Consider the following 27,979-nt stretch of genomic DNA (forward strand, 5'->3'; position numbering starts at 1 on the left):
GTAATGAAGGGGCTGGACTGGACTGGAAAAGCTCTCTAATATAAACCACTGCTTTACTCTTTACTGCTTTAGCCTTTTACTCCTCGTACAGAGAGGTTAACCCCTAACAGATGTGCTTTGTTCCTCCAAATTACAACTAAAATGGTTTTTGAGGATTGAGATGAGGGAACTATGGCTGTAGTACAGGAACTTTTCCAGATTCCCAGTTTGGTCACCCTGCTTGTTTCTGTACTGGTGCTTCTGATCCTGTACCTGCTGATCAACACACAAAACCGAGGCAAGGAGCCTCCAGGACCCAGACCTTTGCCTCTTCTAGGAAACCTACTGCAGCTGGATCTCAAGAGGCTCGATCTGAGCCTCTTCCAGGTAAAATACATTATTTATCGATATTTGTACTATAGTTGATCACTTTCAAGTTTTTGGATAAATAGCGAAATATTTAATTAATCAGGATTTATTTTGAAAAGCCAAACACCTTAAATAAATAGCTAATAAGGTGCATTGTACATTGGTCCATACTCATCCCATAGAGCGCAGCTCCAAAGCAGCAAAGGGGCTCTGTGTCATGCCGGGGAGGGGGGGGGCTGATAGGTCTCAGCATGTAGATATGGGGTATGTGGTCTTTGACCTGAGGCATTCCGGAATGCACCTAAATTGACATTCTGCTTTTGTACGTATGAGGACTTGTGTTCTTTGACCTGAGGAATCCCAGAATGCACCTAAATTGACATTCTGCTTTTGTACATATGAGGACTTGTGCTCTTTGACCTGAGGAATCCCAGAATGCACCTCTACATGTAATGGCATATTCTCTTTTTGTCTGATTTTCTCCAGCTATCTCTGAAGTATGGGCCTGTGTCCACCATTCACCTTGGCCCAAAGAAAACTGTGGTTCTTGCAGGCTATAAGGCAGTGAAAGAAGCTCTCATCAATTTTGCTGAAGAATTTGGGGACCGAGACATAAAGCCTATATTCAAGGATATTACAAAAGGGCACGGTATGCAAATGATTCTCTAACTGCTCGTAACTGGCTTCCTGGGGTCATTTAAGGGGTCATATTGAAAATTGCAGCCCCTCTTCCCAGACTTGGCTAGGAATTTCACTGCATTTTGTAATGACTGTAATTGTTTTAGCGACAAATAAAACTTCTAACTTAATAACAGCAGTTTTTGCAGGATGAAATTCAGGTGTCTCTCGTGCCTTTAACTCTTTTATTTCAGGTTTTTACATCATTTTCGTTGCTAATTCAGAGCTGTGATGAGCTGTGGCTGGAATCCCAATCAGTGCCCATTGATCACACAGACATTTACAGTAATGCTGTGGTTTCCACACGTATAGCAGATCACCGTGACCTGACTGACATACATTCCACCCGCACAGGCATCGAGTTTGGCAATGGAGACTCATGGAAGGAGATGAGGCGCTTTGCACTATCAACCCTTCGTGACTTTGGGATGGGAAAACGAGGGATTGAGGAGAAAATTATTGAGGAGATCCACTACATGACAGAGGTGTTTGCAAACGTCAAAGGTTAGATATTACAACATTTACAAAAATGTCCAAGTTATATACTTAATTCACTACTTGAGTATTCAGTATCATACTACGGGACCGTTGAATGCTTGAATCTGATTGGCTGACGAACGTTCTGAGGTGTGCAATTATTTTCAGGGAAACGCACGGCGAACGTAGTTCCAGGCAGCTCTCTTGACCGCATTACAGTTCCATATCACTTCGCATAGTTAACTGTAATAATATTGCAATAAATAGAAAAATGCAACAAACGAATAAATAATTAAATGAATAAATATACATGCACAAGCTTTTCTGTCTCATTACTGCAATCACACGTCCTTGCACACGCACACTACGGTTACACACTCACACAAAATCGTGTTGTCAGCGCTGCCCTGACGATTTTATCAGTTAGCCTGGTGTAGCAACTTAAAGGCTACACATGACATTTCTCACTAGCGAGGTAATAACAGCGCTGCATCTTAAAGCAGACTTACAGTTTAGAGACGGTGCTTCAGAATACTGCTGAGGGACACACAAAGGTAGCCTAATTCATACAAGATCTCTCTCCCTCTCTGTTTCTCTTTCTCTGTGTCTCTGTCTCTCTCGCTCTCTTTCTAATAACTTCATTATTAACTGCATTAGTCTGCTATCAACGGCTCAAGCCTCCATTGCCAGCTTTAAAATGACGTTTTGGAACTAGCAAAAGAGTCGTTGGATGAGATGCGGAAGAAATAATCCTACTGACAATAGCGATTTAAGTAGAAAAACCGAACGAATCCCTTGAAATATATCATCTGATCGATGTCTTGAGGTGTGGCAACCATAGTATAAGTGGAATAATTGACTCCGGACCGGTGAATTATTAAAAAATAATGCACACCCGAGGTGGTGATGCGGCCACGACGCGAAGTCGTCAATTATTCCTTACTTAATGTATGCATGTACAGTATATATTATGACTGTGGATACTGACTACCACTTCAACTGTGCAATGTTTGAAAAGGGATCCATTGAGTCAGAGGTGTTTATTTGTGTACAAAGACAACAAAAACAACCAAACATCCAAAAATAATTATTTGACCACTTATTATTGATCAGTCGTCTTGCTGTTACTTGGACAGTTCATAGTGAATACTTGGTCCGGGTTTAGCCATTGCTGCATTGTACACTTGTAGTCATGATGCTTTTCAGTGACATGGATGGGTCTGTCACAGACCTTGTGTATGAAATCTAATAAACATTTTTAACCAGTAAACACTGAGTCTTAATCATGACAAGTAGATCACCTCTGTATAATTGACATGTACAGTCCAAGTACAAGCTGTGTGTCAATGACGGTTCAACCCAGATCAATGATAAAGTGATGCAAATGTTTAGAAGTTACTACTTAAATGTTCGATATACTATCAATTTCTGCAGCTTTCAAGCACTGTTTCAATAACCTTTCAGTCCTTGATTATAATGATTTCCAGTTGTTACATAAATATTCTTACCTTTCATGCTTTCCTTATTCCTGCTTTCAGGCAAACCATTTGACACCAGTGAAGCACTGAATCACTCAGTCTCCAACATCATTTCTTCCATTGTCTACGGCAACAGGTTTGAATATGACGACCCAGAGTTCCAGAAGATGGTCTATCTGGCAAAGAAACTTAACAACCTCATTGGGGCACCTGGCATTAATGTACTTTTTACTTTTTCTTTGTATTTGAATTCAGTTCTGTGGTCAGTGGGGTGTGAGAGTCCAGTGGTGCAGAGATCTTCACACAATAAAATCAACCAGTATAAACAAAATATAAAAATTTAAATTAATTAATTAGAGGGCTTAAAATATGACATTGTTAATATCATATATTAATATTTCTTATGCTTCTGGTGGCAGCTGTACAACATCTTTCCAAGGTTGCGCCCTTGGCTGAAGGTATGGACCACCCTGATGAACACTATGGAGGAGAACAATGAGCAGCAGAGAGGACTTATAAGGAAACTCCAGGAAACTCTGAACGCTGAGGACAAGAGAGGCTTTGTAGATGCCTTCCTTCTCCGACAGCAGGAAGTCAAGGTACCTCAGTCTTTGCACATGTCATACATGGCTTCCATTTCTGATATGGAGCCTTTGTATTCGTTAATCAACCTTCTTCTGTCATCTCTAACAGAAGTCTGGGGAGCAAGTTTCTCAGTACTATCATGAGAAGAACCTTCTCTACACCGTAACCAACCTTTATGCAGCTGGAACTGACACCACTGCGGCCACACTGTGTTGGGGGCTGCTGTTTATGGCCAAATACCCCAATATCCAAGGTGAGGAAAGATTAATATACACACAGGTCTGTAACTCAACACCCCCATACACTGTAGCCTGTCAGTTATGTAATGCTGATCTTTGTAATTTAGAGATTTAACACGCAGACAGGCACGTTAATCCTTAATACAGGGGTACTGGTTGTTCCCCATCCATCGTTAGACCGTGTACAGGAGGAGCTGGACAGGGTCATTGGGGGTCGGCAGACTCGAGTGGAGGACAGGAAGAACCTGCCGTATACAGACGCTGTGATCCATGAGATACTGAGGATGGCCAACATAGTTCCTCTGAATCTCCCACATGTCACAAGCTGTGACGTGGTCTTCCAGGGATACCACATCCGGAAGGTAAGCCCAGCTTTTGCTTTGTCATGGGGCAGTTTTCACCTTGAGTATAGGTACTTGTGTCTAGTGTTGCTTCCAATATTGTGGAGATAAACTCAGATCATCTAAACTAAATTCTCCTTTTAAAAAAACGGTCGTTTGAAATAGTACCGGTGCCCAGAAAGGCCACTGCAAGGGCAGTCACAGAAGCGAAAGCTTGTGCATTGGAGTTTAGAGACACCATGGACAGAATGAGGTGCCTCCAGAGATGTTTTGGTTAAACCATTCAGCACACTTCAGGAGAGGGAGGGGGGACATTGCTCTGACTGGGGATTTAACAATGGAAAGATCACTTTGAGGAGCTACGTAACCCAGGATTGTGCTCCCAATAGGAGGCAGTGCAGGTAACTTGTGGGTTATCTGTCAGTCTGATGTGTGGCCTTGAGCTGTGGGTAATGATCAAAAGAACAAGGTTGGGAGTTCAAGTGGATGAAATAACGTCTTCCTGGGGTTACCGACATGGAGTGTAGCTTTGTGATCTGGAGGTTTACGTCACAGAGTTAATATCTACCAGCTGACTTGCGAACATCTCGGGATCCTGCCGAAAATACTAGAATCCATGTCCTTGGAAAAGCATGTCTGGTCTGACCTGCTCGGCCTGCTGCTACCACAACCCTGACCAGGAAAAGAGATGGGAAGAAGATTGTTGTGGTAACGCGCGTTTAGGTGCACATGTCTATGTTTCCTGCAGGGAACTGCTGTCATCCCATTGTTGACATCTGTACTAAGAGATGAGAGTGAATGGGAGAGTCCCAATACCTTCAACCCCGGCCACTTCCTGGATGATCAGGGTCGATTCATAAAGAGGGATGCCTTCATGCCCTTCTCTGCAGGTACAGTGCAGGTTGTGTTTGGTACGAGCTCTGTTCTGTTCTTTGTTAGCTGCCTGAAAACAAACTCATAGCTGTCCCTCACGTATCTTACAAAATATTGTCACATCTAATCTCCAGGACGCCGAGTATGCCTGGGAGAGAGTCTGGCCAGGATGGAGATCTTCCTCTTCTTCACCTCACTCCTGCTGAAGTTCAGGTTCACTCCACCTCCTGGGCTGTCTGAATCTGATCTGGACCTCACTCCAACTGATGGGTTGGTCGTCAGCCCCCCCGCCCATAAACTGTGTGCTGTAAGCCGGGCTTGAAGCTCCTGAACTTTGATGGTTTTATGTAGTAAGATATCATCCTCCACATGGCTTGAGTAATTACAGCAAATAAAATGTGAAAAAGTAATAGATTGTATGTGTCATTGCATGTGTTATAGAACAAGAACAAAAACTGAAATCCACAATATGTTTGCACAGTATTTACTGTATAAAGAACATTTCACCATATAAATGAATACATATTGTATTATATTAATGATGTCAGAGTATTCTGCTACTTGGTTGTTTGTTACAGTTTTCCTCTATATGGTATGATCTGTGCTGGGTATTGATGGTCCTTACGGGACAGTCGTCCTTTGGGTACAGGTGGGGGTACACATGTTCAGGTGCGTGCCAGTACTGCAGAAGATCCTACATTCTAGGATTATTGACCTCAGCCAGATACCTCTGGATCTCAGCTGTTGCATCTTCCTTGGTATTTGAATTATTCCTGCCCTCAACAACTGTGGTGTTAAGTAAGTGCCACAGATCACTGTCTAAGATATATAAAAAGACATCATTGTTGGTGACTGGAAATCACTTGTGTCCTGACTGAACAGCCAAGTAGTAACACATAGAGAAATAAATTGCCTGAGCTGGTAACAGATCCTGAAGCTTCAGCTGCGATTCCCAGTGACACTTGAGGATCTGATGGGTCGAAGGTTGATGGTGCGAGACCTGGAGTCATCATCAGTGCAGCACATTGAGTCTGAAGCCATCTTACACTCTCATTGGCTTTAGATGGTCTACAGAAAACAGGAGAATCATGATCTGTGGGTCCAGCAAAGTTGTCATCACACATAGTCATTCCAAGTTGAAGAAATGATCTCTGAGGTGTCTGGTTTCGCTTTCATTCAGCTGTTTTGTCATTTATTTTGTCAGGTTTGCAGCCTGACATTGTAATTCATGATGCAACATTTTCACAAAAGGAATTACTTAAGAGGCAGACACTCTTTTGTCCTCTAATAGCTCTAATGTGGCTTCATGGAATGATGCGAGCACAAATATGGTAAGTGACCTCATACTCTGCGCAAAGAAGTGTTTGATCTGTTTTTAATGAGGTCAAAGATGCACTGGGTCTCTCTGCTCACTCCTCTTGGCAAGTGTATGAAATGTGCTGTTTCAGCCAATTGAATGATTAACTATGTAGCTGATCTTGCCATTTGTTTAAAAATATGGGCCAGCTTCTCCTTAGCAGTGGTGCTTCATGTAAAGTATGTTACAATTTGCCATGTTTTAGTTCATATGTCATTAAGTTCTGAATTCTGGTCTAAGGATTTTTAATTATTAAATTTAGTGAATGGGTGATGCAAAGTGCCTGTCTGACATGGAGCAGTCTAGCACAGGCTAGAAACTCAGCCTGACTTTGCACTTCATTGCCAAGATCTGTGCCTGTTGTGCTTAAGGCCAGAGGGCCTCGAATTTGGGAGTGGAGTGAGCAGCTCTCCTTGCTGCTTCTTGCTAAGGTATGTACCCAGTACTGCAGATTGGGACCAGAAGAACAACAAAATTGTCCAAATAAGTTTATGGGATTTAATTCTTAAAACTGCGCTCTTCACAAAAGTATTAAAGACTATTATTATCCGATTTCATTTATTGTGGGACGCCTCAAAAACAAGCTGCAGCCACATGGAAATGGGAATATAAATTCTTTTCTAACAAGTTGGGAAAAGCTGATATCTGAAAAGCCTCGAACAGGGAAGAGGGTCTGGGATGAGATGAATTGTTAGTAGAACATATTTTAGTTTAAAACATTGTAAAATTACTCCTTATTTCCTGCCTAAATTATTTACTATTATTTAAATAATAATTACATTAAAAACAAAATTATTTATTTAATAATACAGATATCTGCATGTTCAGTTTTAAAATTAACTTTTTGTGTGTTGTTTTTATTTGTAAATGTAAAAATATGAACTAAACGCTTTGCTAAACACTAAATGCATTACTAAGCACATTTTAAATCGTAACAGTAAGTAAATCATAATTTATTTGTCAAAGTACAATAGCTTTGCAATAAAAAATTAACAAAAGTATTCAAAATATGTAGATATGAGACTGTACCTGTCACGATCGGTCAGGTGCAGACAGGCGATCGTGCTTGCAGGCGGGCAAGGACAGGCAGACAAGCAGAACTCGGGGCAAAGTACGGGGTTTATTCGGGCTTCGGGGAGCCGGGAACATTGGACGCAGACTGACATCAATGACGGACAAAGGACTCGGGTAAGACACAGACTGAAATACACAGGACTGATTGAAAATAAGCAGACACAGCTGGGTACAATCCGGGAAACACACGTGGGTAAGCAGGGGGCGTGGCACACAGGAGGAGCCGACGAACAGGGCATGACAGTACCTTTTGAGAAAAGGAGAAAGGTGATTAAAAAAAAGAAGAAATAGTGTTTCCTGTGTTGTCATTGGCTGATCCAATGAAGGGGCGGAGCTATGAAGCACTCTCTTGCATAAACCTCTGCTTTAACAACTCAAATGGTTTTTGAGGACTGAGAGGAGGGAACTATGGCTGTAGTACAGGAACTTTTCCAGATTCCCAGTTTGGTCACCCTGCTTGTTTCTGTACTGATGCTTTTGATCCTGTATCTGCTGATCAACACACAAAACCGAGGCAAGGAGCCTCCAGGACCCAGACCTTTGCCTCTTCTAGGAAACCTACTGCAGCTGGATCTCAAGAGGCTCGATCTGAGCCTCTTCCAGGTAAAATACATTACTTATCGATATTTGTACTATAGTTGATCACTTTCAAGTTTTTGGTTAAATAGCGAAAAATTTAATTAATCAGGATTTGTTTTGAAAAGCCAAACACCTTAAATAAATAGCTAATAGGTGCATTGTACATTGGTCCATACTCATCCCATAGAGCGCAGCTCCAAAGTAGCGAAGGGGCTCTGTGTCATGCCGGGGAGGGGGGGGGCTGATAGGTCTCAGCATGTAGATATGGGGTATGTGGTCTTTGACCTGAGGCATTCCGGAATGCACCTAAATTGACATTCTGCTTTTGTACGTATGAGGACTTGTGTTCTTTGACCTGAGGAATCCCAGAATGCACCTCTACATGTAATGGCATATTCTCTTTTTGTCTGATTTTCTCCAGCTATCTCTGAAGTATGGGCCTGTGTCCACCATTCACTTTGGCCCAAAGAAAACTGTGGTTCTTGCAGGCTATAAGGCAGTGAAAGAAGCTCTCATCAATTTTGCTGAAGAATTTGGGGACCGAGACATGGCGCCTATATTCAATGATTTTTCAAAAGGGCACGGTATGCAAATGATTCTCTAACTGGCTTCCTGAGGTCATTTAAGGGGTCATATTGCAAATTGCAGCCCCTCTTCCCAGACTTGGCTACAAATTTCACTGCATTTTATAATGACTATAATTGTTTTAGCAACAAATAAAACTTGTAACTTAATAACAGCAGTTTTTGCAGGATGAAATTCACGTGTCTCTCGTGCCTTTAAATCTTTTATTTCAGGTTTTTACATCATTTTCGTTGCTAATTCAGAGCTGTGATGAGCTGTGGCTGGAATCCCAATCAGTGCCCATTGATCACACAGACATTTACAGTAATGCTGTAGTTTCCACACGTATAGCAGATCACCGTGACCTGACTGACATACATTCCACCCGCACAGGCATCGTGTTTGCCAATGGAGACTCATGGAAGGAGATGAGGCGCTTTGCACTATCAACCCTTCGTGACTTTGGGATGGGAAAACGAGGGGTTGAGGAGAAAATTATTGAGGAGATCCACTACATGACAGAGGTGTTTGCAAATGTCAAAGGTTAGATGTTACAACATTTACAAAAAATGCTAAATTTATATATTTAATTCACTGCATGAGTATTCAATAGTAATGTACATATTTAGATATAATGACTGAATGCTGAATATCACATCAATCCTGTGCTAGATAAGTGGAACAGAAGATGGATTATATGGATCTGTGCAATGTTTGAAAAGGGATCGATTGATTCAGAGTTATTCATCTGTGTAAAAAGACAACTAAAACAAGTGACGTGCAAAACATCCAAAATTTATTATTTAATGTTTAATCATGATTAGTCCTGTTACCTGGACAGTTCATAGTGAATACTTGGTCCGGGTTTAGCCATTGCTGCATTGTACACTTGTAGTCATGATGCTTTTCAGTGACATGGAAGGGTCTGTCACAGACCTTGTGTATGAAGTCTAATAAACATTTTTAACCAGTAAACACTGAGTCTTAATCATGACAAGTAGATCACCTCTGTATAATTGACATCTACAGTTCAAGTACAAGCTGTGTGTCAATGACGGTTCACCCCAGATCAATGATAGAGTGATGCAAATATTTACAATTTACTACTTAAATGTTGGATATACTATCAATTTCTGCAGCTTTTAAGCACTGCTTCAATAACCCTTCAGTCCTTGTTGATTTTACATTGATTGTAATGTTTTCCAGTTGCTACATAAATGTTCTTCCCTTTCATGCTTTCCTTATTCCTGCTTTCAGGCAAACCATTTGACACCAATGAAGCATTGAATCACTCAGTCTCCAACATCATTTCTTCAATTGTCTATGGCAACAGGTTTGAATATGACGACCCAGAGTTCCAGAAGATGGTCTATCTGGCAAAGAAACGTAACAACCTCATCGGGGCACCTGGCATTAATGTACTTTTTACTTTTTCTTTGTATTTGAATTCAGTTCTGTGGTCAGTGGGGTGTGAGAGTCCAGTGGTGCAGAGATCTTCACACAATAAAGTCAACCAGTATAAACAAAATATAAAAATTTAAATTAATTCATTCGAGGTCATAAAATATCACATTAACCTGAACTGTGCACACTATTTAGAATATTGTGTGCATAAAATAAAAAACGATTTGTGACTCGTCCAGAACTCCGAACAATTAAGTGTCTGCCACAGTATTAATGTTAAGACATTGTTAATATGTACAGTGGTTCCTCGGTATACGTCCTTAATCCATTTCAGATCCTTGGACTAATACCAAAAAGGACGTATACCAAACAAATGTTTCCCATAAGATATAGGGCACATGATTTATCCATTCCCATGAAAAAAATCCCTATTTATAATTGACATATTATACATTGATGGGGTTGTATACAATAATTTAAACACTGTTTAATACAAAAATATATAAATAAAAAAGCGATTAGGTGAAATAAATGAAGAGAGAGTTATAGCACGGGTTGTTCACTGAATTGTAGCAACTGGCGTACTGACGCTCATGGGCAGGCGTAGCTTTGTCTCGAGGTGAACAAGGGGCGTGCAGTGGCCTGACTCACTTTGACCCATACAAGTTCTAGCACGCGAGTCGTATTCCAAACAAAGGTTGTATAGCCTACCAGGCAAAATGTTTTGCGTCAAAACAGGACAAATATCAAGTTGGACTTATTCCAAAGCGGATGTATACTGAGGTACCACTGTGTTAATATTTCTTATGTTTGTGGTGGCAGCTGTACAACATCTTTCCAAGGTTGCGCCCTTGGCTGAAGGTATGGACCAGCCTGATGAACACTATGGAGGAGAACATAGAGCAGCAAAGAGGACTTATAAGGAAACTTCAGGAAACTCTGAACGCTGAGGACAAGAGAGGCTTTGTAGATGCCTTCCTTCTCCGACAGCAGGAAGTCAAGGTACCTCAGTCTTTGCACATGTCATACATGGCTTCTATTTCTGATATGGAACCTTTGTATTCGTTAATCAACCTTCTTCTGTCATCTCTAACAGAAGTCTGGGGAGCAAGTTTCTCAGTACTATCACGAGAAGAACCTTCTCTACACCGTGAGCAACCTTTATGCAGCTGGAACTGACACCACTGCGACCACACTGCGTTGGGGGCTGCTGTTTATGGCCAAATACCCCCATATCCAAGGTGAGGAAAGATTAATATACACACAGGCCTGTAACTCAACACCCCCATACACTGTAGCCTGTCAGTTATGTAATGCTGATCTATGTAATTTAGAGATTTAACAAGCAGACAGGCACGTTAATCCTTAATACAGGGATACTGGTTGTTCCCCATCCATCGTTAGACCGTGTACAGGAGGAGCTGGACAGGGTCATTGGGGGTCGGCAGACTCGAGTGGAGGACAGGAAGAACCTGCCGTATACTGATGCTGTGATCCATGAGATACAGAGGATGGCCAACATAGTTCCTCTGAATCTCCCACATGTCACAAGCTGTGACGTGGTCTTCCAGGGATACCACATCCGGAAGGTAAGCCCAGCTTTTGCTTTGTCATGGGGCAGTTTTCATCTTGAGTATAGGTACTTGTGTCTAGTGTTGCTTCCAAAATTGTGGAGATAAACTCAGATCATCTAAACTAAATTCTCCTTTTAAAAAACCATAACCGGTCGTTTGAAATAGTTCCGGTGCCCAGAAAGGCCACTGCAAGGGCAGTCACAGAAGCGAAAGCTTGTGCATTGGAGTTTAGAGACACCATGGACAGAATGAGGTGCCTCCAGAGATGTTTTGGTTAAACCATTCAGCACACTTCAGGAGAGGGAGGGGGACATTGCTCTGACTGGGGATTTAACAATGGAAAGATCACTTTGAGGAGCTACGTAACCCAGGATTGTGCTCCCAATAGGAGGCAGTGCAGGTAACTTGTGGTTTATCTGTCAGTCTGATGTGTGGCCTTGAGCTGTGGGTAATGATCAAAAGAACAAGGTTGGGAGTTCAAGTGGATGAAATGACGTCTTCCTGGGGTTACCGACATGGAGTGTAGCTTGGAGATCTGGAGATTTACGTCAAAGGGTTCATATCTACCAGCTGACTTGGGAACATCTAGGGATCATGCCAAAAATTCTAGAATCCATGTCCTTGGAAAAGCATGTCCGGTCTGACCTGCTCGGCCTGCTGCTACCACAACCCTGACCAGGAAAAGAGATGGGAAGATGATTGTGGTGGTAACGCGCGTTTAGGTGCACATGTCTATGTTTCCTGCAGGGAACTGCTGTCATCCCATTGTTGACATCTGTACTAAGAGATGAGAGTGAATGGGAGAGTCCCAATACCTTCAACCCCGGCCACTTCCTGGATGATCAGGGTCGGTTCATGAAGAGGGATGCCTTCATGCCCTTCTCTGCAGGTACAGTGCAGGTTGTGTTTGGTACGAGCTCTGTTCTGTTCTTTGTTAGCTGCCTGAAAACAAACTCATAGCTGTCCCTCACGTATCTTACAAAATTTTTTCACATATCTCCAGGACGCCGAATATGCCTTGGAGAGAGTCTGGCTAGGATGGAGATCTTCCTCTTCTTCACCTCGCTCCTGCTGAAGTTCAGGTTCACTCCACCTCCTGGGCTGTCTGAATCTGACCTGGACCTCACTCCAGCTGTTGGGTTGATCTACAACCCGCCTACACATAAACTGTGTGCTGTAAGCCGGGCTTGAAGCTGCTGAACCCTGATGGTTTTTATGGAGCTGAACTGTAAGCTATCATCCTCAACATGGCTTGAATAAACAGAGCAAATAAAATGTGAAAACATAATAGATCTATCTATCTATCTATCTATCTATCTATCTATCTATCTATCTATCTATCTATCTATCTAAGCCTGCACACATTTTCAGAAAAGGGTGTCATTCTGTGAATAAAAAAAAAACAACAATATGCTAGTATTTACTGTACAGAGAACATTTCACTATCTAAATCAATACATATTGTACTATATTCATTCTCCATACATGAAATGATCTGTGTTGGGTATTGAAGGTCCTTGCAGGACAGTCGTCCTTTGAGCTCTCTATTCTTGGGGCCAGAGAACTAACACATAACTTGCTATCTCCTCTTCTTAAGCTTCTTCCCATCATGGGTTAAGCTCTGTGGAGGGAAGACAGTCCCACACACTGCTTGGGGTAGTTGGCAGCTATCAGTATTTATCATTCCACACTGGTAGGTTCCAGGCCACCCATAAGGTATCCATTGTTACTCAGCCTCTGCTGGTGTGGCAGGTTTTGGAGGGCCGCAATGTCACAGAACCTATACGTCATTTTAATATGGTTTGCATCTTTGTGGAGATCCTGAACATTCAGTCATAATTATGAGACAGGGCTGCCGTGCATAATTGCCAGGAGCCCTACCTCACCTATGACCCTATAATACTGAACCAGCAACCGGGACACTGGGACATTCATCTCTGAAAGTTTTATACCCGTAGCACACTCATACGGGGCAGGGTCCCCCCCAACATTTCAATATCCAATTCTAGATGACCTGCAACTGTAGCCAATGGCACTGTTGCATAGGTCTAACCCCCAATCCTGAGTTTAATGCTCAACCAGACTTTCAGATGCAGTGGTTACCATAGAACCCATATAAAGTAAACGGCTAACCTGTACCCCACCCCACTGTGACTGGCTGAGCCCGAGGCACTGGGTGAAGGAGCTGCGCCTACTCTTGCTGTAACAATATCTAGCTGAGCATTTTGTCTGCGAACCCACCTCAGGAGGCTGGTCCTCTGCACAAAAGGTTTCCCCTGGGTCCAACCTCCTGCCGTAAATAGTTTCTGCAGTGCTGGTTTAAAACTAACAAATCCTTTTAACAGCTGTTTTGAATTGTATCTAGAATAGGACTGATTAAACTGATCCAAAGACTATATACACAAATCAACCTGTATCTTACATAATGATTTATTTATACTACTAAAATGTAACTTGACCTTTACACAGAAATTCTGGTGTCCCACAGGCCTCAGTTATGTAACAGTCCTTAAAACCTAATAAAGCTTTCAAAAGGTCTAAGTTATCTATCATTACTACTATTATTTGTGGTGAATATGGAATGTGATTTCTGATTACAGTAACTAGCTAACTGTGAAATCCTGCTTGCTGGAATACACCCGAGGTATGGTTATTATGTTTTGTTTTACCTTAGTTTGCCTCATTGTAATCACCCGCACCTGTTTCCTGTTACCCCTAACCCTAGTACTTGCCTAATTCATAATGATTCTCACCTTTCCCTTGTTTAGTCTTTGTGTTTGTGCGTAAAGGTGCCTGGCCTTACGCTAGTCTCCTGTTGGTCTTTGTAAGTGCTGTGTGTTTTTTACGCTTGTGGTGTGCTGGTGGTCCCTGTTGGTGTTCCTCGTTGCTGTTTTTCCTGTTGCTGTTTCCCCTGGTGCCGGATTCCCCAGCGATTTCCTGACTGTTGATTAGCCCTTTCTCCTTCTTGTTTATCCATCCTTTCCACCTTAGTTCTGACCCCTTGTGGTTCTTTTGTTTTTGGTTCAGTGTGTTATCAGTCCTCACTGGTGTCTGAGAGCCACTTCCTGCATCGTTACTCCCTCCCTATGTCCCGACGTGACCGTCAGTATTGCGTAACGTTTATTGCAGTTTTACTTCATACTTCATAAAATTTATAGTAAATTTATTTTGTATTGCCTTACAATTAACTTGCAAAGATTTAGAAAACGTTAAATACCAGCATGAGATTTTTTTTGCGAACATTTCTAAGGGGAGCATAACTCCTGTGATCAATATAAAAACATAACGGAAGCCAGAAATGCATTTCAGGGCAGGTCCCTCTGGGCAAGTTTCACGAACTGCAAGCAAATTAAAAAAAATTTTTTTTTGGGGGGGGTGATATTGCATAGCTACTACGTACTCAGGATGTACAGTTTTGTAAATCTGTCAGCATCCGTAACAGAATTATCTGACATACCAGTCTTTTTTATCATTTGATCACGTCCATTTCTGCTTCCTGGAAAAAGTCTGAATATCATTATGTGGCCAGTTGATGATTATCATTTGCCTGCTTTCTTGGCAGTTCTTAGTATTATGTTAATGTTTGATCCAGCCATTGCTATACACATAATGTTATGTGGCAGGGTCACTACTTCTTGGCAACAGAAAACTTTGATACAAGTAGTCACTGGGTTAAGAATGTTTGGTTAGAGATAACCTGTACTTATGAATGGGCTCCCATACATCTAATAACTTGGGTTGAATACAATGATTCATAATGATGGACACATGCACTACTTTGTGATGGTTGTGAAAACATCACACGGCTTCTGAGACTCCTCGGTACATGTGGTTACTTTTATTGTTAGTGTGTAATTCATTTTATTACATACTGTATTATTATTCTGTGCTGTGTTATATAGGACAATTCATACTTAAGAATGGATTACGACGAAGTCTGTAATACAAAAGATTTGGCTTGCATACAGTGGTTTATTATTACTGCATTGCTTTACTTATTCCTGCTTTCAGGCAAACCGTTTGACACCAATGAAACACTGAGTCACTCAATCTCCAACATCATTTCTTCTATCGTCTTTGGCAACAGGTATGAACATGGCGACGCAGAGTCAAGCCCCCCCCCCCCCCGGCTGTTTAGTGGATTACGAAATTTCGTTAAACAGTAATGCTGAATATTTAATAAGAATGATTATGGCATGATAACTAGATGACTGTTTAAGAATAAAGTGTAAGAATTGGTTGAGTAGCTGGCGTAAAAAAAATGTATGTTTCTGACAGTCACTTCAGCTTAGAGTAAAGTACCATGTACCATACATTAAGTAGTGTTAATGTACCACAACCATCCGGGGAATATGTTAATACCATATGTTATTCTTTAATGTTTGTTCTGGCAGCTGTACAATATGTTTCCAAATTCTATTCTGGGCTGAAGGTGTGGACCCCCGGTGCACAGTTTCTGTGCTGGGGTTAATGCCAGAGGAAGTTTGGAAATGTGCAGTTACTGAGTCAACAGAGCGCTGGCGCCTTTCCCGCCCTACGCACTCCGGGACCCTGCTGGGGTACATATTCCACCTCTACTAATAAGTTTTTTTTCCACTGATTTTTATGCAGTCACATTTCATCTGAATACATCATTTTGCCTAAATATTATGTCTTTAATGGTACAAGTTTGGTCCTGTGCCATTTGATTACGTCATATTCAGTTCGGTATGCACAACAAAGACAAATCAATCCATTTATTGACACGGGCAGAACCTAAACTGAAGCAGATGTTCAACACAGGAATCATTATGTTAATTGTAGCTATATGTTGGTTCATAATCATCGGGGCCAGAGATCTAATACATATCTTCCTAACCATTCCTCTTTTCCCCATCATGGGAATGAAGACTACTGGGGTGGGGGTGAGGGTTAGTAAAGATAGAATAGCTGTCGGACAGGTTAAGTGCCAACAATCAATCCGCCAAATTTAATAAGTCACAATGACCTATGCAGTGCACCCCCCGTGCGCATCTACAAGTGATTTCATTTTGAGATAAATCTCTATAATATTCAATCATAAGTGCTAAGTTGCAGGAAAGGGAGGCTACAGATCGTATATGATCTCCAGGATACAGTAAATCTGAGAGTATTGTGTGGATTTTATACTGTCTCAGTGTCTCAGGCAACATGTGTCAGTAGCAGCTCGTGGCAGAATTCTGATAAATTTATTGTGCCTTCCGCCATTAGCTGGTTGTTAATTTTATTGCAAAGACACCCAAACCTCTCAAAATCCAGACTTTGAAAATACAGAGAAAACCCTGTATACTATGGTATGATGTATGGACAGTATGAAAGTATGAAAAGGTTAATACCCAAGCCTACCGTAGGGGGGCTGACTTATATGGGATGGGGGTGTGACAGGAGGAGGGATTGGGGGGGGGGGGGGGGGGTGTGACAGGTCCATCCGGGGGGCACATTGCTGTAGATCCACTTCTGCAACCACATGGTTGGGTAGAGGCCAAACCACAACTATGGTTAACCAGCAACAAAACCCTTTAGTCTCACACAAAGGCAGCGGAGGGCTATAGCTGGCATGAGGCATGAAGACAATGTGTGGCCATATAAAAATACAGAAACACTTTGTGGTTTGGGGCTCTGCAGTAATCAGAATCAGCCGCGTTCACACACGGGGGATTTGTCCGCAGTTGTCAATGGCTGTCATGCATACCTCAGGTACAGACCCAGTTTAGACAAGACAATAGCAGGGTTGCAAAGTCTCACGCATCTGGCGAGACACTCATGCTTTCTGACTCTCATACTCACGTAATAAATCTCATGCCATGTAATCTATATTATTCCATAATAAACCTAAAATTAGCTATATCATAGGCGCTGGGGCAATTTGCAAACCCTACAGACTATTTACAAGGTGATAACACTCTTACATACAAGTAAATGAGTGTGCATGTGTGTGCAGACTTGTCTCAAATTGAAAATCTCACGCAAGCCAGCTGACCAACGTTGGCAACCCTGCCATAATCACCTGCAGTCCAGTTGATATATACAACGTGCATGTGTAGTGGATAAGTGTGTAAAAAGAGCAATATAACAGTACAAGTAATGTAGGAATAAATGCAAAATGTACAGTACAATACCATAAGTACAAAGAGCCAATAAGAAGGGTGGGGTTTCGCGTGGTTAGGGGGGTAACAGTGTGACTGAGACGAGCTATTTGGGTCGGCTGTTAATAAGACCGATGGCTTGTGGGAACAGGATGTACTTGCGCCTGTTTGTTTTGTTACACAGTGATCTGTAGAGCCTGCCAGAAGTGAGGAGTTCAAAGAGGCTGTGATGATTTTCAGTATGTGACTGTATTTCAGGGGACACATTAATGTAGCAGCACATTCTTATGCAATATATTAATTAACCAGAAATTAAGTGTTAGTTACGTACTGATCTTAAATTTGTTCATCATTAATCAATCATAACAGTTCATGTATGTCACACATTTACTATGTTTGTTCATGATTTGTACTTGAGTAGTAACTTAGTTACTAAGTTACTTGTGCCCCCACCAGTAAAGTGCAGTCTTTCAGTGGGAGAAACATCCTTAAATCTGTATTGTTCCTGCTATGCTCGTTTAAACACTAACAAATCCTTTTAACAGCTGTTTTGAATTGTATCCAGGATAGAAAAAATTAAGCTGATCCACAGAGTATCTACGGCTGCTGCATTCGTATCTCACTCCATGATTTATTTACACAAAAACGTGACCTTTGCATAGATATTCTGGTGTCCCACAGACCTCAGTTATTCAATAACTCTCCTTAAAAGTGAATGTTTACACTTCATACAATGAGTTTAATCCCTAAAAGGTTTCAATAAGATAAAAACACCTAATAAAACTTAGTATAATAAGGTGTAACTCCTGCTGTTATTAATGGTGAATAATCATGGTGGGTTTTGTAATACTGTTGCATTTGTGATACACTGAGTACTTTGGATGAAGGTTTTCACACTCAGGTCAGGAACAGATGTTGCCAAAACATGCAATGAAAAAAAAATGCATGTAAAACAAACTTTTTTACTGCAGGCAGTATTATATTACAAAGATGTTAAAAATAGGCAAACATAAAGACATCCTCTGATGGAATGAGGTTTGTATAGCTCATTTTCTAGCTTGAAAATCACTCTTACTTCTTGTTACTCAGTTAGCAAATTATTAACTGAAATACTCAGTCTGGTTTGAATTACTGGGGAATCCAGTGGTGCTGGAAAACTGAACTGGAAGGAAAAATCATACTGCTAGCAGAAGGAGTGCAGAATCATTTTTAAAAACCTAATTTGTACTTTCTACTGGATCTTCTTAGGGGGACTTTCCATCAGAGGTCGAGGTTTCAGGCCCAGAGAGTATAAATCTACACTGAGATTTTGTTTCAACCAACTGGCTGAGCATAAAGACACAATCACAGAGTCCTCAACTGGCTGAGCATAAAGACACAATCACAGAGTCCTCAACTGGCTGAGCATAAAGACACAATCACAGAGTCCTCAACTGGCTGAGCATAAAGACACAATCATAGAGTCCTCAACTGGCTGAGCATAAAGACACAATCACAGACACTCAACTGGCTGAGCATAAAGACACAATCATAGAGTCCTCAACTGGCTGAGCATAAAGACACAATCACAGAGACTCAACTGGCTGAGCATAAAGACACAATCATAGAGTCCTCAACTGGCTGAGCATAAAGACACAATCACAGAGTCCTCAACTGGCTGAGCATAAAGACACAATCACACAGTCCTCAACTGGCTGAGCATAAAGACACAATCATAGAGTCCTCAACTGGCTGAGCATAAAGACACAATCACAGACACTCAACTGGCTGAGCATAAAGACACAATCACAGAGTCCTCAACTGGCTGAGCATAAAGACACAATCACAGAGTCCTCAACTGGCTGAGCATAAAGACACAATCACAGAGACTCAACTGGCTGAGCATAAAGACACAATCACAGAGACTCAACTGGCTGAGCATAAATACACAATCACAGAGTCCTCAACTGGCTGAGCATAAAGACACAATCACAGAGTCCTCAACTGGCTGAGCATAAAGACACAATCACAGAGTCCTCAACTGGCTGAGCATAAAGACACAATCACAGAGACTCAACCGGCTGGTTGAAACAAAATCTCGGTCTGGATTTGTACTCTCTGGACCTGAAATCTCCGCCTCTGCTTTCCATGCATGTTTGCATGTGTCTGGCTTCATGTTTACTGTTGGTTGCACTGCTGGTTAAGAATCTAATGGAAAACATACAAAGAAAAAACGTGCAAAGGACATTTTTCTAATATCTCTGGCTCCTGTGTTTTCACTGTTTAATGCAAAAACACACAGGTACCACGTACAGACTTATATAGATCTTTTCTCCTCCTACTGAATGTCCAGCCCCTAGAAGGTGTGGTCTTCTCATCTTTCAGAACTAAATATGCTTGTCAAAGACAGAATATCACAGCTCAGCTATGGCTCTGGTGCAGGAACTTGTACAAACCCCCAGTGTTTTCACCCTTGTTGCTGCCCTGCTGGTTCTTCTTGTCTTCTGTCTTCTGTCCACCAACCACAAGGGAAAGGAGCCTCCAGGACCCAGAGCTTTGCCTCTCATAGGAAACCTGCTGCAGCTGGACCTCAAGAGGCCCCATCTCTCCCTCGGAAAGGTATAACATTTCTGCTACTTTCATCTTTTGTAAACAGTCAGTATTCATTTTCTCCCACAATTTATGTTGCACTTTATAAACTGGGTCATTCTCATTTTCCAGCTAATTTTTTTCCAAAATAGCTTGATTGCAAGACAGTTAAAAATAAAGGAATCTCCGGTTCTCTCGCATATGGTTCAAATAGAAAAGTACAACCTCATGGTAAAGGCTTGAATAACAATAAAGTGAATATTGCATAAAAATAATTGTTGTCTAAGTGTTGTATTGCATTACAACTAATTAGCAATTATTTTACAAAATGTTAAATACCAGCATGTTGAGATCTTGATTGAACTTTTGTTCTGGGTGCAAACCCTCATTATCTTTGACGATCTTAGAATCATTACCCGTAGCCGGGAATTAGCAGATTTTGCCAACCAGAAGGAAATTTCAGTGAAGTTCAAGTGAAGTCTGTTAGAATCCAGCGGAAAACTGTTACCTGATATTTTGGTCTTTAAAAGCGTCACTTTCAAAGCACTTTCTGTCTCCTTGGATTTTCTCCAGCTATATAAACAGTATGGATCTGTGTTTACCGTGTACTTCGGCCCCAAGAAGGTGGTGGTGCTCGCGGGCTACAGGACAGTGAGAGAGGCCCTGGTTAACCATGCAGTGGAGTTTGGAGACCGGGAGATGCAGCCAGTGTTTCATGATTTCTCCCATGAACACGGTATGAACAGGAAGCACCTCAGACATGTTTGAGCACGATCCGTTCAGCATGACCCTCATTTACTGAGTGAGTTTCAGTGTAAAGCACTGCTGACAAAGGAAGAGTTGGGGTTAGAGTCTTAATCTATTTCAATGTGCATATAACTCAGGCAAGCAATGTAGATGGGGGGGCCAGTACAAAACCCTGTACACTAGCCCACAGGCTAGCAAATAAAAAAATGAATGTTGAACTGCATTATTTCACTGAACTAGTCCAGTTGACGAATAACAGAAACTCTCAAACCCCACCTCTGAATGTGCTTCACATTTATTCAGCTTGTTTCCTTTATCCATAGTAATGTTCAGTTGAGAAAACAGGGTGAGACAGTCGGTCCCTGAAGCAGCTGGACCTTAAAGGCGCCTTAAATGGTAAAATGACCAAATCCGGGATTAGAACTGATGGCTTTTCGATCACAGCCAGAGAACTCATACCCTAACCGGCTGAGCCACACTCCATCCCAGGTAAAATATGAAGATGAAAAACATGCAAGCGCTCCTGTCTCACACAGGAGTCCTATTTGCCAATGGAGACTCATGGAAGGAGATGAGGCGCTTTGCACTATCAACCCTTCGTGACTTTGGGATGGGAAAACGAGGGATTGAGGAGAAAATTGTTGAGGAGATCCACTACATGACAGAGGTGTTTGCCAACTTTACAGGTTAGATGTTATGACGTTAAAAAAAATGCTGAATTTATATATTTTTCATAATGCACTACTTCAGTATTCTCTCTCTCTCTCTCTCTCTCTCTATATATATATATATATATATATATATATATATATATACATACATCCATCCATCCATTTTCCAAACCACTTATCCTACTGGGTCACGGGGAGTCTGGAGCCTATCCCGGAGGCAATGGGCACGAGGCAGGGAACAACCCAGGATGGGGGGCCAGCCCATCGCAGGGCACACTCACACACCATTCACTCACACATGCACACCTACGGGCGATTTAGCAAGTCCAATTAGCCTCAGCATGTTTTTGGACTGTGGGGGGAAACCGGAGTACCCGGAGGAAACCCCACGACTACATGGGGAGAACATGCAAACTCACACATGTGACCCAGGCGGAGACTCGAACCCGGGCCCCAGAGCTGTGAGGTAACAGTGCTAACCACTGCACCACCATGCTGCTCCCCACCATAACCACTGCACCACCATATGTAGGATATATATATATATATATATATATCCTAAAACAATACCAGTAATGGACAAAATTGATAATTTTCTGTCTTTTTTGGATACAAGGCATGCCCCAAAGCAAGCCAAGAGCGCCATCTAGTGGGACACACACTTCATGCTATGGTGCAGCTCTGCTACTTCATGGCAATAGAGAGCTTTGATACAGACAGTCACCATTTTATGAACGTTTGACAGTTTGACTTAGGAAATGGATCTCATTTCACCCTGGGCACTGCCTGAATATCTTTTTTATGCTTTTGGTTTTTTTATGCAAAAAAATAAATAATAAAATACAAATTAGTGCCCGGGGGCGGCATGGTGGTGCAGTGGTCAGCACTGTAAGGGGCGGCATGGTGGTGCAGTGGTCAGCACTGTAAGGGGCGGCATGGTGGTGCAGTGGTCAGCACTGTAAGGGGCGGCATGGTGGTGCAGTGGTCAGCACTGTTGCCTCACACCTCTGGGACTCGGGTTCAAGTCTCTGCCTGGGTCACATGTGTGCAGAGTTCGCATGTTCTCCCCATGTCGTAGTGGTGTTTCCTCCGGATACTCCGGTTCCCCCCACAGTCCAAAGACATGCTGAGGCTAATTGGAGTTGCTAAATTGCTCATAGGTGTGCATATGTGAGTGAATGGTGTGTGAGTGTGCCCTGCGATGGGCTGGCCCCCCATCCTGGGTTGTTCCCAGCCTCGTGCCCATTGATTCCGGGATAGGCTCCGGACCCCCCGCGATCCAGTAGGATAAGCGGTTTGGAAAATGGATGGATGGATGGACATTAGTGCCCTGCTGGATGCCGCATTTGTATGTGCACTTCGTAAGTGTCATTTCTCATGATATTTTAAATCAAAATATCGCAATATAGACCCAGCCCTAACAGGTATCAGTACTGGTGAGTACCCAAGAGTAAGCATCGATACTCATACTTAGACCGTTTAAAATGGTTTTGTTGCATCCTTATGTGTATTAATGACTGTTCAACTCATATTTTCTATAGTGTTATGCAATTTCCTACGTAAATGTTGGATATATATGTATATATATATATAATAAATTTCTGCAGCTTTAGAACTGCTTCAATGATCCTTCACACCTTGGTTATGTTACAGTGATTCAAATGTTTTCAAATTGCTACACAAATGTTCGTCCCTTTGATGTTTCCCTTGTTCCTGCTTTCAGGCAAACCATTTGACACCACTGAAGCACTGAATCACTCAGTCTCCAACATCATCTCCTCCATCGTCTACGGCAACAGGTTTGAATATGACGACCCAGAGTTCCAGAAGATGGTCTATCTGGCAAAGCAACGTATCAAGCTCACCGGCGATCCTGCCATTAATGTACTTCAGTTTTCATTTCCTTCTCTGGTCAGAAAGATGTATGAAGTGTCTAGTGCAGAGATCTTCATACAATCTACAATTAAACCAGTATAAACTGCTCATTTGAACTGAAAACTAAATAATGCAATAATCATTTAAGCAGTAAAGTTTTAACATGTCGGTAGTACATAGTGATGGACAAAATGATGTGTCATGAAACATTTGCTGCATTTTCTTTCATCAGACAATCTACAATTAAATCAATTTCAGCCAATATTTCAATTGAAAGACAAATTATACAATAATAATTTGTATTTCAAGCAATAAGGTTGTAAGATGTGGGTATTATATACATGTACATATATATACATATATATATGGGGCGGCATGGTGGTGCAGTGGTTAGCACTGTTGCCTCACACCTCTGGGACCTGGGTTCGAATCTCCGCCTGGGTCACATGTGTGTGGAGTTTGCATGTTCTCCTCCCTGTCGTCGTGGGGTTTCCCCCCACAGTCCAAAAACATGCTGAGGCTAATTGGACTTGCTAAATTGCCCGTAGGAATGCATGTGAGAGTGAATGGTGTGTGAGTGTGCTCTGTCCCATCCTGGGTTGTTCCCAGCTTCGTGCCCATTGATTCCGGGATAGGCTCCAGACCCCCCGCAACCCCGTAGGATAAGCAGTTTGGAAAATGGATGGATAATATATATATATATATATATAAAAACATATATCACACTAATTGTGTGCATTGACTGGAGTTGCACGATATTCCAAGTTGGTATTTTCCCCGTGCAAGCAGGGGATGTTCTTTGTGACCTGTGATGGGTCGGTGCTCCATCTAGGGTTTGTTCTTACGTTGCACCGATTGTAATGTATAAATATTGTACTTCGTATATATCATATATAAACAATTACTGAATTAGTCATCAAATTAATCAGTAGATTACTCAGTTACCCAATTAAGTGACATCCCTACAGTATATTGTGGATATGATGGCAGATAGAGACCGTAAAACACTTAGTGGTGGCATCCAGTGTAAAAAGCTTGTGGACCACTGCTTCAGATGGTTTTAGCCCGACCAGACGCATTTAGAAATTAAAATTAAACCCCCCCACCAGTCCATCATTTTCCACAGAGACTAAAAAAACGCTAATCAAATCACCGCTAATCAAATATTGGTAAACAGTATAATGCTGTGTATTTATTGAAAATCATTATGGCATGATTGGATTGTTTAAGCCTAAGACTTAAGAATGGGTTGAATACCTGGCATTAAAAATTTTGCATACCTTCAGCATACAATTGTTGGCCATAATATTAACAGTAAGACAAGATTAACATTATATGTTATTTTCTTATGCTTCTGGTGGAAGCTGTACAACATGTTTCCAAGGTTGCGCCCTTGGCTGAAGGTATGGACCACCCTGATGAACACTATTGAGGTCAGCTTGGAGCAGGAGAGAGGACTTATAAGGAAACTCCAGGAAACTCTGAATTCTGAGGACAAGAGAGGCTTTGTAGATGCCTTCCTTCTCCGACAGCAGGAAGTCAAGGTACCTCAGTCTTTGCACATGTCATACATGGCTTCCATTTCTGATATGGAGCCTTTGTATTCGTTAATCAACCTTCTTCTGTCATCTCTAACAGAAGTCTGGGGAGCAAGTTTCTCAGTACTATCACGAGAAGAACCTTCTCTACACCGTGAGCAACCTTTATGCAGCTGGAACTGACACCACTGCGACCACACTGCGTTGGGGGCTGCTGTTTATGGCCAAATACCCCCATATCCAAGGTGAGGAAAGATTAATATACACACAGGTCTGTAACTCAACACCCCCATACACTGTAGCCTGTCAGTTATGTAATGCTGATCTATGTAATTTAGAGATTTAACACGCAGACAGGCACGTTAATCCTTAATACAGGGATACTGGTTGTTCCCCATCCACTGTTAGACCGTGTACAGGAGGAGCTGGACAGGGTCATTGGGGGTCGGCAGACTCGAGTGGAGGACAGGAAGAACCTGCCGTATACTGATGCTGTGATCCATGAGATACAGAGGATGGGCAACATAATTCCACTAAATCTCCCACATGTCACAAGCTGTGACGTGGTCTTCCAGGGATACCACATCCGGAAGGTAAGCCCAGCTTTTGCTTTGTCATGGGGTGGTTTTCAATTTTTTGTTGAATACTTGTGCCTAGTGCTGAGATTATCTCTGGTTCCAATATTCTGGAAATAAACTCAGATCAACAATCTGTAGCCATCATACTCTACAGAAAAAGTGTTTGGCTCCTTTCAGGTGAGGTAGGACAGTCTTCCCTTAGTGAAGAAGTACCTGAAAATCTCGTTCAAGAGTGAGAGTCAAATGATGATCAGTTTATTGACTGCAGTTTTGTTGGCACTAGCAAGGTCCAGGTGTTGACAGGACTCTTGTGGTTTACCAGTCAGTCTCCAACCTCACCTGTCCTTACCTATGGTTATGAGCAATGGGAAATGAGAAATAGAACAAGGTTGAGTGTACAAGTGGATGAAATGACGTTTCTCCCAGGGGTTGCTGTGTTCACTCTGCATGACATGGAGTGGAGGTTGAAGATCCTGAGGTGTCTTGAAATTAAGTCAGTGTCCCCAGGGAAAACAGAGAATTGTATCTAACAGTTGGCATGGGAACATCTACAGATACTGCAGGACATGCTAGACTCTACGGCCTTTGATGAAGACCTCTGGTGTATCTTGCTGCCACCCAACCCACAATAGGGAAAGAGATGGGAATATGGTAATGATAATGTACATTTATCCTCTGGTAGAATATGTTTTACATGTCATGTATATGTCTGTGTTCCCTACAGGGAACTGTGATCATTCCATTCTTGACATCTGTCCTAAGAGATGAGAGTGAATGGGAGAGTCCCAATACCTTCAACCCCGGCCACTTCCTGGATGATCATGGTCGGTTCGTAAAGAAGGATGCCTTCATGCCCTTCTCTGCAGGTACAGTGCAGGTTGTGTTTGGAACGAGCTCTGTTCTGTTCTTTGTTAGCTGCCTGAAAACAAACTCATAGCTGTCCCTCACGTATCTTACAAAATATTGTCACATCTAATCTCCAGGACGCCGAGTATGCCTTGGAGAGAGTCTGGCCAGGATGGAGATCTTCCTCTTCTTCACCTCACTCCTGCAGAAGTTCAGGTTCACTCCACCTCCTGGGGTGTCCGAATGTGATCTGGACCTCACTCCAACTGTTGGGTTGGTCGTCAGCCCCCCCGCACATAAACTGTGTGCTGTAAGCCGGGCTTGAAGCTGCTGAACCCTGATGGTTTTTATGGAGCTGAACTGCAACATAATCATACTCCAGATGGCTCTAACAGTCACTGTAGATAAAACATAAAATTCAGCTAACAGAGATGCCTACCTACCGGTCTATCTGCCTACCTACCGGTCTATCTGCCTACCTTCCAGTCTATCTGCCTACCTTCCGGTCTATCTGCCTACCTACCGGTCTATATGCCTACCTTCCGGTCTATCTGCCTACCTACCGGTCTATCTGCCTACCTACCTACTGACCCACCTGCAAGAATGTAGTGTAAAGTAATAGGGATGTATGAGGCAAATATTCCTCACTAGGAATTATGCATAGAATTAAAACTACAGAGTTTGTATTCTTTTCCAAAAAGGCTCTCATCATATGTGACAACTAAATAGCAACTCAAAACAACTAAATAGCATAACATCTTAATATTATCTGGTTAATGACCATTTAAGTGTGTGGAGCACTTTGTATTATATGCATTGCTATTTGTAGCCAGTTTCCCCCGTATAATATGACCTGTACTGGGAAGTCGCAGTTGTATTTTGAACTGACTGTTCTGGGGACCAGTAGCTTGCTGACCATCTCCCTTCTGACTGACTAGGTTGGGCGGGGGGGTCTATTGATAATAGAATAGCTGGGGGGGAGGTCCGGTACCAGCAAGCAATTGGTGAAACTGAAGAAGTCTTAAACCTATTCATTCCTCCGCCCCTGTGCACCACCAGGACCCGCTAAAGCCTGGTGTCCCTGGTGTTCCTGGTGTCCCCGCTAAAGTGTCCCTGCCAGGCCACTACTTTCTGCATGCCTTTCTCTGCCGCCTGCATTGTGACTAGATACCATTCTTTTACCAGATGAATTGACTGGCCTTGATGATCATTTTAATTTGATACGTTGAATATCCTGATTATACTGCTAGTTTTATAAAGTTCATTTTGATGGTACATGGTCCCTCCATGGTATTCACTCTGTAATTCTGTTGTCCGGGACAGACACCATGTAAAAATTTAAGAAAAGCCTTTGTAGTGTGATAGTTTAGATTTTTATCATTTACTGGTCGATAGTTCTTGTGAAAGTTGATACGTTTTCACTGAGGATTTGATCAATTTGAATTCAGATATTAATAAAAAAAAGTTTTGTAAAATATTTT

General features: G+C 42.1%; 3 protein-coding genes and 1 long non-coding RNA gene across 6 annotated transcripts; 3 read left to right on the forward strand and 1 right to left on the reverse strand.

The window, feature by feature from the left end:
• The first annotated feature begins 61 nt into the window (after nt 1-61).
• On the forward strand, nt 62-5,429 carry LOC125717459 (cytochrome P450 2K1-like). Its single transcript, XM_048990399.1, has 9 exons — nt 62-366; nt 835-997; nt 1,381-1,530; nt 3,042-3,202; nt 3,401-3,580; nt 3,675-3,819; nt 3,983-4,167; nt 4,895-5,036; nt 5,154-5,429. The coding sequence occupies exons 1-9, from the start codon at nt 172-174 to the stop codon at nt 5,339-5,341; spliced, it is 1,509 nt and encodes a 502-aa protein (XP_048846356.1). The 5' UTR covers nt 62-171; the 3' UTR covers nt 5,342-5,429.
• On the reverse strand, nt 5,175-26,790 carry LOC125717463 (uncharacterized). The gene is made up of 2 exons (XR_007384546.1): nt 26,694-26,790; nt 5,175-5,211 (listed from the first exon to the last, which is right to left on the reverse strand). It is a non-coding gene; the product is annotated as an uncharacterized LOC125717463 (long non-coding RNA).
• LOC125717460 (cytochrome P450 2K1-like) lies at nt 7,811-14,112 on the forward strand. The gene is made up of 9 exons (XM_048990400.1): nt 7,811-8,053; nt 8,451-8,613; nt 8,987-9,136; nt 9,851-10,011; nt 10,820-10,999; nt 11,094-11,238; nt 11,402-11,586; nt 12,319-12,460; nt 12,575-14,112. Exons 1-9 carry the CDS (start codon nt 7,859-7,861, stop codon nt 12,760-12,762), a joined length of 1,509 nt encoding a protein of 502 aa, XP_048846357.1. The 5' UTR covers nt 7,811-7,858; the 3' UTR covers nt 12,763-14,112.
• On the forward strand, nt 19,758-27,975 carry LOC125717462 (cytochrome P450 2K1-like). Of its 3 annotated transcripts, none has more exons than XM_048990405.1 (9): nt 19,758-20,273; nt 20,817-20,979; nt 21,527-21,676; nt 23,385-23,545; nt 24,901-25,080; nt 25,175-25,319; nt 25,483-25,667; nt 26,207-26,303; nt 26,377-26,508. In XM_048990405.1, the coding sequence occupies exons 1-8, from the start codon at nt 20,082-20,084 to the stop codon at nt 26,282-26,284; spliced, it is 1,254 nt and encodes a 417-aa protein (XP_048846362.1). In that variant the 5' UTR covers nt 19,758-20,081; the 3' UTR covers nt 26,285-26,303; nt 26,377-26,508. The 3 variants fall into 3 exon arrangements, with proteins under 3 accessions (XP_048846362.1, XP_048846361.1, XP_048846360.1); XM_048990404.1 differs by lacking the exon at nt 26,207-26,303 and adding an exon at nt 26,636-27,975 and having other exon boundaries at nt 19,762-20,273; nt 20,865-20,979; nt 26,377-26,518; XM_048990403.1 differs by lacking the exon at nt 26,207-26,303 and adding an exon at nt 26,636-27,975 and having other exon boundaries at nt 19,764-20,273; nt 26,377-26,518.
• Nucleotides 27,976-27,979: the final 4 nt, after the last annotated feature.

Source organism: Brienomyrus brachyistius, chromosome 22 (assembly GCF_023856365.1).
Source record: "Brienomyrus brachyistius isolate T26 chromosome 22, BBRACH_0.4, whole genome shotgun sequence".
NCBI classification, from domain to species: Eukaryota; Metazoa; Chordata; class Actinopteri; order Osteoglossiformes; family Mormyridae; genus Brienomyrus; species Brienomyrus brachyistius.